At 46.0% G+C, this 12,500-nt stretch overlaps 1 protein-coding gene across 14 annotated transcripts in view; it reads right to left on the reverse strand.

Annotated features, from left to right (window-relative positions):
- Positions 1-12,500, reverse strand: part of EBF3 (EBF transcription factor 3) — a 118,430-nt gene that overhangs the window by 32,437 nt on the left and 73,493 nt on the right. For 7 of the 14 annotated variants that reach the window (XM_063101972.1, XM_063101978.1, XM_063101980.1 and 4 more), the window contains 2 exons: positions 5,608-5,689; positions 2,009-2,126 (listed from right to left, as the gene is read on the reverse strand). In XM_063101972.1, the coding sequence (XP_062958042.1) occupies positions 2,009-2,126; positions 5,608-5,689 (200 nt within the window). Of the gene's footprint in view, positions 1-1,981; positions 2,127-5,607; positions 5,690-12,500 lie in introns of all 14 variants that reach the window. The other 7 variants (XM_063101968.1, XM_063101966.1, XM_063101979.1 and 4 more) reach the window with 1 other exon arrangement.

Raw genomic sequence — 12,500 nt, forward strand, 5'->3', positions numbered from 1 at the left:
ATAATGAGGTGCTAGCCAGGAGGGGCAGCACAGAGCCGTGGTGCACAGGCACCTCTTCCTTAAAGAATGTGGGACTGCTCCAAAGCCAGCGTCCACCCTTGCCACAGGCACTGACCGGGCTGGAGGAAGGAAGGGGGCCTTTAGAACCACGTGGCCAGACCTGAAATGAACTTCCTAAGCATCAATGGCCTCAGGAAGTGACGCAAACATGAGAGAGAACCTTGTCATGAATTGTAGGGCACTTGAGAACAGGGCATTGATTACGATCAAACAAAATAAAATAAAATAACCCATTATTTATGATGAATGCCTTTCCCTTGAAGACCTGTCTATGCTAGTTCTCGGTCACCCATTCACATTTTTTAATTATTAGTCGCTTTCTAGGGTGGGCAGGGTATTTCAGTCCCTTCCGAGAAAGTGACTTGGTTTAAATGTTGATAAAATATTGAAAAACAAACATTAAAAAAATCCTGAGCAAGACTGCTTCTGCAAATAGCTTTTGATGAGTTGAATTTTATCTCCAAGGTACCCACTAGTAGCCTCTATTTTTCTAAATGCTAAATTTTCTGCTTACAGTCAAATGCTTTTCCATGCTACTTACAAAAATAAATACTTGTCCTATGCTCAGATCATAATAGCTCGTTAGCGGAGGCTGATTTTGGACCCAGACTACAACCTAACACCAGAGGGCTGAGGACGCCTCCTTGAACCTATGGCGTTGCGAGCTCTGGCTCTCTGGGGAGTCCAGGAACTGAGGACCGGGAATTCAACCTTCTTAATTGTGAACCTCATTAGTGATGGTTGCTAAGCAAAACACACACCTACCTTCAGTGCATAGGAAGGAGATAAACAATACGTCACAGACTCTAATGACTCTGGTGCTCAGGGCGACCTTTAATTATTATATTTTTGTTCTCTTATACCTTAGTCATTAATGTAGAAAAACAAATTAGTTTATTTTTGTGGACCACAGCAGATTCATAAATTGTCTTCCAGTTTTTATGTCTGAATCATCTTTCATTCTGATAATTCATTTTCCCATGCATGCATCTGTCTGCCTCGTGTGGCTCTTGAACTCATGACCTTGGGATAGAGGTTTTGTCTGAAAACCGTTTAGTTTTATGGGCTCTTTACTCTAAAGGATTTAGTCATGCTGTTTTGTTTGTAATTCACTTTTATATTGCTTTCTCAACAATCCATAGTGGTCAGAATCTCATGATTATTATGAAATGTTTGGTAGAGGAAATGGGTCTTATTTTATAGGGGATGTGTTCAATCCTGGGTACTGCACGTCAGCACGAAGCAGGATGTGTTTGAGGGGGTGGGTGTAAGGCCCACTGAGTGTATTTCTGAATTCTGATTCGATGTCCAAGAACACCTCGGCCTACCTATCACTGTTATGGAACGTCTTCTCTTTCAACAAGCAAAACAAGAAGTCGATCAATTGGAAGCATTTGGTTTTAAAAAACTTATGCTGTTTTTTCCATCACCTCTGCGCCCCGCTCCTGCACATGCATGCAGACGCACACGCACTCCCTCCAGGGCCAGGATGTGGTCCTCAAAGTCCCTTCTGAGCTGACTGGACCAGGACATAACCACCCACTGAAACGTGCACAAAGTATCTGGGATGAGCTTCTGGATGGGAGCTTCCGACAAGCCAAAATAAAACCAAACAAATCAAAAGTGCAAGAAAAGCTGTAAGCAAAAGAAAGCTTAGAAACAAACCAACCAGTAACTGGAAGCGATGGCAGGTGAGGTGAATGGGGAAGCTGAGCTACCCCACAAAGGGAGAAGAGGTGGGCAAGCCCACAAGGACTGTCCCCCTCTGCACCAGGGGCAGTGCCCTCGCCCGGCCTTGGCCCAGGAGGCCTGACCAAGAGCGGAGGGCCCATGCCAGCTGCTCCCCGTGAATCAACATAAAGGATGGTGCAAAGAAAGAGAAGCGTCGCAAATAAAAAGAAGACATGTAACATGTGCCTACCATTTTCCAGATAGGAAGGGGCCGTACCTTCTGACGGGTCTAGGCGGCGGGCCCGCCTCCCGTGTTTGGAGTTGTTGTGCACAAACATGTTGTCGGACACGGCCAGCACGTGGCCGTCCACGTTGACTGTTGTCGACACAACAACCTGGAAGACGAAGTGGGATTGAAAGTGGAGTTGGCAAATGAAAGGCGTCTTAGTCACTGCAGAGCCTGAGGAAACTGCCCTCATTCCTGGAAATCCCTCACTGGGGGCTGCACGGCTTTTTGGCTAATGGGGGTGGGGTGGTTGTTTTGTTTCGTTTTGCCTCGAGATTGCTTCTCTTCAAAATCTGCTCTACTAATTATACAGTTTAATCTCCTGTTACACTAACAAGTGAATTCAATTCAGAGAAATACTCTCTTTGCCATGAGCTTCAGAATCACCCCTCTAGCCACTCATTTTAAAGCTGCTGTTTTGATTGATCTGTTCACATATTGATTAGATAGTTTATCTAATTAAAATTAGTTCACTTGAGACCGTCCTCCCATGAAGAGCTGGGAGGATTCAGAGTTACCCAAAAAAGGCTCCACAGATCAGGAACGTTCCTGCTCACTACATTTTATCATCTGCTGATCCCTGGGTCAATGTCACAATTACATTTAATGTCTGGTAATGCACTTTTCTGCCTCTGGAAAGACTGACTTGAATATGAATAGTGGAACTGTTTTCAAACCAGAAAAAGTATCCTTTCTCAAGTGCATTGGGAAGCATGACAAGGACCTGGGATGCCACGGGAATGTCCTTTCTGTTGAGAGAAAGGCTCCCATTCCCAGGTCTAGGCTCAGAGGATGGCCCAGGCAGAGATGACAGATCAGGCCTTCCTGAACTCTCAGCTGCTGCATGGCAGAGGCAGGGACACCCTGCTGACCCCAGACACCTTCCCAAGTGAGCTTGGAACAAGCATCCCAGACATGTCACCACTTAATGGACCGAGGAAATAGGAAATTACAACCTGGCTTTGAGATTTCTCTGTGAGATAGGTGGGTCCAGTGGTGCACTCATTCCAGAACAGCTGGAGGAGCAGAGATCTGGGCCCAGGTTTCACCTGCATCTTGCAGCAGGATTCCTGGGGCTTAAGCCTGGATTTGGCAGGAAGGAAGTCTGGCTCTTTGCCAAGGTTTGGGCAGACTAAGCCAGGTCTTGAGGTCAACATCACCCTGGAGAACCACAACCCCACAGAGAACTGGGCAGCGGGAGCAGGTGAGTGGGGAAAGGGAAGGGGTTCCCGGCCGACTTCCACCTTCCCTGCACAGTCGGATAAGTCAAAACACACCGTATAAAATGCACTATCAAAAGCCAAGGCTACAGTGGGCCTTAGTGAAAAACAATGTTATCAGTTGGCTCATCAGATGTAACGAATGCACAGCATCGAGGCAAGATGTTACTAATTGGGGGAATCAGTGGGGGAGGGGTGCCCAGGGGGGTCTATAGGAAGTCTCCATACTTTCTGCAAAATTTTTCTGTAAACCTAAAACTGCTCTAAGAAAAAGTCTATTAATAAACTAAACTAAACTAATTAAAAAATTAATAAGTATGACTGATCTAAAATAAACAATAGTATTTTTAAGAGTTTAAAAAAGAAGTCAAAGCTACATACTTATATATAAATACATATGTGAGTAATTGTTGTTTGTTTTTTGGGTTTTTTTAAATCTCAGGCCCCACAAGAGGAAAGACTGTGAAGCGGGGGCAGTGGGCACTGCACCCTCCCTACAGAAGCTCCCTCACTGGGGCGGCTTCTCCTTGGGAACTGCACCAAGACTGTTGGGATCTCAACAATGTCAGGCCACTGTGAACCTCGAAATATAGTTAAGTGCAGCCACGGTGTCCCCAGGTCCAGGCTCTCTCAGCAGTTTTTTCCACTGGGCACTGCCCTTGTAGACCTGGTGGGAGGTGGCCCTGATGCCACTTTGGAGCCACTAGGGGGCCTAGCAGCCTCTGCCCAGAGGACCCAGTGGCTGTTCCTGCTTGCCCAGGTGCCTTCCGAGTGGTCTGCCCACTCTAGGCATTGAAGGAGCTGTACAACAGCACCATCCAAGCGTGATGCAGGGACACATAACTAATACTGAGGCACTGACTTGACCTTTCTAAGTTCCCAGACCATGGTAAGTTAAAGAAACAAGGAAAGGTAAAAATGTTTTAAAAGATACTCTTTGCTGTGCCATCTGTGTATAGGTCAGTCACCACAGGACAAGGGCACCGCTCAGCAGAGAAAGCGGACCAGCTGTGTTTCGTTTCTCACCTGGGCCAGCCCTGCAGTGCACTACGGAAAGGTGCTGAGACCGTGAGACCAGTCGTGTAAGCCCCAACATACTCTTAAGTCCAGTTAAACCTTCCGAGAGGCAAGGAGATTAGCTAAAGAGACCAGAGGAAGTCCTTCTAGTAGCTACAGGCTCCACGGTTTACCATGAGATCACTTGCAACTGATGCTGCATTCAGTCACTGGTGAGACAAAGAGAAAGGGGCCACTCAGCCCTGTGTGACCTCCACTCTGCTTAGACGGATCAATATCGCCAGTGCCCCGTGAAGCCTTGTGCATGAAAAATGGTAACAGGCCCAACTGTGTGCAAGAAACACTGTCCCCAGCTACAGAGCATTACCATGGGCAAGCCCGAAGAGCCTGCCCTCTCCGTTGGCTGGTTCAAGGCAACAGAGAGGACAAGCTCTTTGGGCTCACCCACAGCAACGCAGAGAGACAGATGTCACATGTCACACTAAAAGAATGAAGCATACATTAAACACCTAAAAAACACTTGGAGCTGTTTGATGGAAACGTAGTCTAAATCCCAATTAAGAATCATTCGATAACTCCTCCAAGCTAGTAGTCATTTCCACGAGCCACCAAATTTTTCTCTGGTTGGTAGGTATCAGTGGCAGTCTCGTGTCCCAGCCCAGAATATTTTTACAGTTAATATGAGCAATATAATCCATCCTGTGTGCAAAGTACTTTTTACCCTGAAGTAACCTCCTAATCATTCCCAAATAAAAGCATGAAAAATATGAACTCTATCATAATTTATCCCTGTACCCAACCAGCTCTCCCTCTGCATCCTGTAGACAAAATCCTCTGAGGCAAACCACAGACAGGAGGTAGCCTGGGCCCAGAAACAGATTAGCAACTAGGCATGGAATTAAGGGGGAACATGTTAAACCTCAGGGGAAAGAAGATGAGGCTAAGAAAACATTCTGGAATTTGCAGAGGACTGTATTAAGCAGGTACAAATCCCTTTCTGAGGGGAGCCCAAGGTCTTGAGCATCCCCAAAAGATTGCATTATGGTTCCCCCCCCCCAGAAAATCAATGAACCATCAATCAATCAATCCCCAGAAGATCTTCAGCAGGGCCATATTTTCAGAGCTGATTTCAGTTTGTCATGGGGCATGACTGGACTTGATGAATCTGGCATACTGAAGATACCAGGTCATCATAAAAGCATTTTATTTACATACTTTATCAATGAACCAATTCCAGTCTGCTCCCATGCCCTTAGAGAACTACAGATTATTTTCTGAACAATTACAAAATCAGAGAATTCAGATTTTGCAGGAAAAGTAGGACCATGGTCCACGTGTCTGAGAAATTTGTACCTGGAATCTCCGCATATCTCGAGGGTTGCCTGCATTCTTCAAACAGTTCTGATTGCACTTGAGGAAAAACTTTAGAAAGAATCTATGAAAATACAAAAAAAAAAAAAAAAAAAGATATTTGTTAGGGTTATCAGAAAAAAGACACAAACTTTTTAAAACACACTCTTGCATGGGGAACAGTGGAGACTCAACCCTACAACTGCCAGCTGCCCCGTAAGGGGCAATAATGAAGGGAGACTCTGGGAGGGGCAGGGAAGGGGTGCCCTGTCCAACAGCCCATGTAAAATATCTCTACGTGTGAGCAGAGACTTACATTAGTCTTGACATGGATTTCTAAGCTTTATAATAACAACTGTGACTTTCAGATTGGCCATTTCCTGCCTGGACCTTTGTACAACTGACCATTAACCATCAGGGAAATGTCCACCCAGACTGGGCAGCCAGCTTCAGGCAATAAAAACACAGGATGTCAAGTTAAATCTGAATTTCAGACAAGCAACACAGAAATCTCTTTGTATAGGTATGTCTCAGAGCATACCTCTACTGCACTAAAAGAATTGTTGTTTATCTGAAACTGAAACTTCACTGGACATGATCTATTTTATCTGGCAACCCCAACCCCAGATGACATCGCTGCCTAAGCAAGCACGCTTTTAAAGACAGATGTTAAAAGTTACAAAACGTACATCTCTTAAGAAAAGAAGGGATTTGGGGGGTACCGTTCTAAGGGCTACAGTGACTTCTGGGAAAGGTCTCCACGTGTGTTTAAGAGCATAACCAACGTTTCTTGATGTGGTGATGGAGCTGCCTAGGCCGGGAGACGGAGAGCAGCGGCACCATTGGGCTCGGGGAGGCGAGGCCACGCACCAGCTCCGTTTCTATTTCCCGCCACACCTGGGCCTTGTGCTTGGTGGCATGACGATACAGGGGTCCTGACAACGTGCTGAGATGGTGTGACAAAAACATCACCATGTTGTCCTCCTCATTCCTGCGTGCACGGTGACAAATGCAGGAGTGCTGGTGGCCTCAACTTAGGGACATGGGGAACTTGGCCGTGAACCACCGACAGGGAAAACAGGGGCATCCTGGCCCCGCACAGATTCTGTCCCAACACAAAGAGGCTGCGTCCATCATGAGCTGAAGGTAGGTCTCTAAACTGACCCACCTACTCTCTTTAGGCATCTAAGCATCTTGTCCAGAAAGGTTAGAAACAAAAACCGTCTCTATTTCCTTCCAAAATATCATGTGTCCTACATGGTGACCATTAATTTTTTATCAAGTTTCCATGATTTCCTTGAATTCAATCTTATACTCAGTGTTCCTCATGGGCAATTATAACATCAGAAAATAAAAAGGCTCATAGACGGAGACATTTCTCTAACTGCATTCCCAGCATATCCTGATGACGTCTTACCATGGCAGGAGAAAATGCAATTGATGGGGAAGAATGGTGGCCACTTAATTAAATCTTCTTACATACCGTGAGGCCTCACGATTTTAGGCCAGAATTTACATCTTTTATTAACTCCTCTCACCTATGCACTTAGCTCACAATGCCGCTTAACACCATCTGCCATCGGCATACAGTAAGTCACTTGATATTCCTCCCACCAATTTTTCCTAACAACCACTGTGCAATTAAACTGCACACGTTCTGCGGCGAGGTAAATTAGGCGCACCTGCGGCCACGCTGCATTTGAACTGCATCAGAAAGAGCCTAACAAGGTGAGGGCACCACAAAGTTATCGTCCTGTCAGGCAATTAGGTTTCACTTCGGGGACAGCCACACGGTGCAATCACGCCACACATTACCACCGGGCTAATCTTTTGAGCAGGCGCCGGCCCGAGCTGCTCATCTGCAAATGCACCTGTGTAGGGCCATCGAGGGGAGCTTATCTGGTGACATGAAAGATGCTTTTTCCCCCTCCAGAGGAGGTTGCTTTAAATTCCTTCATGTCTTTTTAGCCAGTTCACCTTTTTACCTCCAAGAGAGCAGAGAGGCTTTTGAAGATCTCCTAAACAGCCTTCTCTCTTGCGCTGGCTTGATGAGACGGGCTTGACAGTCTTGGGCCTTCGCTATTGTCAACTGCAGAGATGAGCAGAATGCAGTTGGGCACCGGACCCCGGGAACACATGGAGCCAACGTGGGTGTCGACTCTGAAGCAAGTGCAGCTACACACCCCAAATGTGCACGCACACACACTCTGCCATTGATTATGGCAATGACAGTTTCTGCTGCTCTTCAAAGTGTCTAAAAAGCAGTCCAAACCCTCGAGAAAGATCTGTGGTATACAGCCCTAGAGAGCAGGATCCTTTTCAAGCACTCAGGTCCTAATTACACAAATAAAGCAAAGCACAGTAGTCTTCTGACCCCATGCCACGTTATTGGGACATCTCTAGGGACAGACAGAGGGGAAGCCTCAGCATAGAGAAAGAAGAGCTTTCCACCTACTTCTGACCCTGGTTTGGGCTCTGGTTAACTTGGGGGTTCAGATAAGCCTCCACAAGGTGGATGGCATGGCGTTCCCGGCGTGGACCGCTGACGCCACGTACAACCGCGTGCAGAGCAAATGCGTCCTTTCTACTAGGAAGTGCTTGGTGAGATGCACATACAGTGTTTGGGGATGGGTAAGAAATGGAATGCCCCACATGTGAAGTCAAATGGTAATTCCCACCTTTTCCTCAATTACCCTTTAATTGGCTTTTTCCTAAGAAATATCTGACAACCACTTTACATATCTCACTTCCAGAGTCTGGTACACAAAGGATTTAATACTCTTGTTATGAAAGGAAAAATCTTTCCTATGTCAGAAAATCTTTGGCTGTAGCACCAATAAACTCTTTATTACTGCTAAACATGGATTTGCTGCTCGATCGCAAAGAGGTGATAAAAATTCTAACCTGTCATTAGTACATTATGCTTAATTGTGTACAGTGTGTTTCCCATTGCATCTGTTGGCCCGTCATCAAAATGACCATTATGTGCACTAATTCCCTGACCCTGTCTTTATTTCCCTAAAGAGTCATCATCTTTCACAGTAGGTACCAGAGTAAATCAAGCTTGAAATATGGGCTTTATTTACTTGTCTCTCCCAGGCAGAGGGGAGAAAGCAGCTCAAGACAACTGCGATGCCTCAGTCGCAGCTCCCCTGCAACATTCTACTTGGAACTGGAAAGTTGTGACAGCGATTAGAAGGGGAAAGGTGTGATCTTATTACTTTGGAACTGAGGTTTCCTCTCGTACAGCAAGCAGGGATCTGGACGGGATGCCGTATGGCAATCTCGTTCACTCTTAGAGGGGCTGACTTCAGGAGGGTAAGTCTGAGAAGAGGTGGACTCTTCTCTAAGAAGGTGGACTAAGGGGCACAGTTGGGCCCTTTGCCTGGGAGGACAGTGACGGAGGTGCAGCCGGGTCCAGCCCCTGATATGTTGAGTTAAAGCCAGAAATTACAAGGCCCTCATTTCTGCTGGGATGATTCCTCAATTGCTCTAAAAAGGGTTATGGCCACCATGGCACCCAATGAAGAAAGTTAAAAATTGGGTCTCGATGGTCTTTGTATCAGAGTCCCACCAAACCCCTCCAGCGCTAGTGTAAGTGCGTAGTGGCAGAACAAGGACACTTTAAACTGAGCTACGCCAAATAATGATCAACCACTTTAACCAGAGCCCTATCTAGGTATCAAACAATAAGGGCCAGCCCCCACCGCCGTAACTAATTTCAAAGTCTGCTCCATTTCTGTGTGTTTAAGCTATGAATTAGTTCATTTATATTTACTTTTATGAAGCTGATTAACCAGAGCTTCTCTATCTGATGAAAATCATTTTAATTGTAGTGTTAGGCTCCTGTGTAATATCCATTACATTATGAACTGTTTAAATTCTACATGGGTATTGTGTAAATTGGCCCTTTGTGAGCTAGCAGGCAATTAGGACCAAACAGCTCTCCTTTAAACGGCTACAGAACTTTGTGGTGGTGTTCAGGACAATCAGAAACAAAGGAGGCTGTTTAATTGTAATTTAATGGAATATCAAGGAGTCCGTGGCATTAGATGCTGGCAACAGAGAGCAGGAGAGAAAAATTAACTGCAATTAAGTTTGATTAAAGCTATCCTTCTCAATAATCAGCGGTCCTGACAGGCCATGGGGCTCCAGTGGGTTCCAGGATGGCAAAAGGTGTTGAGCAATATTAGGGCCAATAAAGGGGATATTAGCATAGCTAATTACAGCCCTGCAAAACCTGTAAAGGGGGCCTCTGTGTATTGTAATGTGTGAAATAATTGGCCAAGGCCGTTATCAATTACATAAGGAATGAATTTGGTTTGTCAGAGAAAAGCTGATGAGATGCCTTTCATTGACACCCCTCCACTCCCTCATGTTTCTGGGTAGCTAAGAACTTATCCACTTTTATCAAAAGCGGCAAGTTACCAGTGGCCGGATCGCTGATAAAATCATCTTGCCAGCGAGCATTAGGTAATTAATACAACTCATCCCTGCCACCGCTGTTTTTCACCTAACTAAAGCCACTAATCATGCAATAATGATTTCTTTCCCTCTGGTCAAAGGAGAAATAGATTGTCTCCTTAGAAATGCAGGGGCTGGGCAGATGCACCCTGGTGACGGAGGAGGAAAAGGAAACTTGGAGCAGTTTTAATTGCTTGCCTTTTGCATGGGGCTGTCACTTGTTTGAAATTACTTCTTTCTCAGCATCTCAGGAACCCTATACGGGGAATTTTTTTTTTTTAATTGTCAAGTTTTATACCGTTCCAGGGCTTGGTTTTGCCAGTGCTTGAAAATGTGAATCATGGTGTGCTGGAAAGTGTGACCCTGACTGGCCGTGTGAAAAGACACCTTGTCAAACCCCCGTGTGATTCCTGGGTGCGCACCTGCCCTAGCACAAGGTTAAGTGGCTGCACTCCAAGGAAAGAGCTCTGGCTTCTCGTAGATCCCTCTGGCGCCTGAATTGCAGCCTCAGTCCTAGCAGGCACGACCTTCTCTTCTGGCCCTCAATTATCAGTAATATGGGAAATCGGAGTCAACAATGAAAAATATTGGTATCTTTTATGGGGGAGGGGGGCTTGCTTTTCAGTTTTAAGGCAGAGCTCTTAATAAGCAGCCAACTCATAGGACGACAGTGGATAGACCTCCACGCCATCAATCAAAACACCCAAAGCGTCCGTGTATAAATCATGCCGGAGTGACGGCTTCCGGAGGTTCCCGGGGGCTGCAGAGAGCCCGATTCCTGATGGAGCCCCTGCATTCTTAGTTACCACTATTTTAATACGTAATAACCTTGACAAGAAAAAGTGAGTGCTGAAAACCAACCAGAAAATGCAGTTTTAAAATTCACCAGCCACTGGTGGTTGCCAGGGAGTGGGGGAGGGGACAACGGAAGCAACTGCTTAATGGGTACAGGGTCTCCTCTGGGGGGTGACGAAAGCGTTCAGAAGTAGGTAGTGCTGATACTCGTACAACCTTGCGAGCATACTAAATGCCACTGAATTGTGCACTTTAAAATGGTTAATTTCGTGTTACGTCAGTCTCACTCTGGTTAACAACAATGTCCCCACCCCAAACAGGGCACGAGAGCAGAGCATGAGAACCACGACACCCTCCTAGGTGCCGGTGGCCACAGCCCTTACTGTGCTGTTGAAATGAAAGAGTTGAGAGTCAAATTAAAAGATAGAGCCTTTAAGAGACTTTTCCCTGACTGATAAGAGAGTGGCCAGTGGAGTGCTTTCTCGAGGTCCCTGCTAATTACTGGGAAGTCCCTGAAAGCAGTGGCCGCAGCTGCGGTGTGTGCGCGCCCGGCCATCAGTCGCTGGAGTATTGATTACTGAGCAATTCTAGCCGATCGGGTCCGGGCGCTCCAGAGACAATGTGCTTCCCTCACAGAACCTGTAATGAGCGGCTCCTGTACAAGACTACATTCTGCTGACATCAGATCTGTGCATGAAGATAGTACACAGGTCAATACGTATTGGATTTCCAAAATGCGAGGGTCTTAATGTCAGGCCTCTCTTTTTCTCTCACTCCTGCCATTAGCTATTACTGGGCTCACGTTCTTTAATGCCATACGGGAGAAAAAATCTGCTCCATTAGTCTGATTTATTCTTCAAATATGCCATGACAAATTGCTTTAACACCAGACTTATTAAATTCTTGTACATTTCAAGTTATGGGTCTCATATACTTGTAGTGCCTCCATGACGTCATCGTGAAGGGGGCAGAGGGTGACAGTATTGAATTTTACAGCTGTGCCCAGATGTCCTTTGTCAGGGGCCTCCCTCCCCAGGCCAGGGGCTGGGGTTGCTTAACGCGCCGACTGGGAGTACCTGGTGTCCACGTGCGGCGTTCCCCGGCACGCATGATATCCTGCATGTAAATGTAGATGTATGAGGATTTGAAAATATCCACGGCTTGACTCGCAGTTCAACAATTACTGGCCTTTGTCTGGGGATCCTTGCTCTACTGTAGCAGAGCCCGTCTCTGGTGGACTCAAGCTATTTTACTTGCTTTCGCTGTAGTAACCACACCGCATTAACAATATTTGTACTACAATCGCCAAGGGACCCACTTCCCAGATTCTATCACTTCTTTATCTCCTGACAAATACCTCACTATCGAACATTATTAGGTTTAGAAAATTAACCCTTCACGGTCTAGAGCCACACTAGGCCTTACTGTCCCTTCAAAGAGTCTTATCGCTAAATTTCTGCTATAATGGTTTTTCTTTTCATCACAATTTCAGCAGTGGCTGTCAAGAGGCACTTATAGATACCATGATCTTGTACTTTTGCAATGATTCTCATTAAAATGATGCCAAAGAGATCTGATGGGATTTAATGGCTTTGCCGGCCAGTTCAATATCCACCTCCGTAACAGATGCCGCCAAG

Source organism: Cynocephalus volans, chromosome 7 (assembly GCF_027409185.1).
Source record: "Cynocephalus volans isolate mCynVol1 chromosome 7, mCynVol1.pri, whole genome shotgun sequence".
In the NCBI taxonomy this organism is placed as follows: Eukaryota; Metazoa; Chordata; class Mammalia; order Dermoptera; family Cynocephalidae; genus Cynocephalus; species Cynocephalus volans.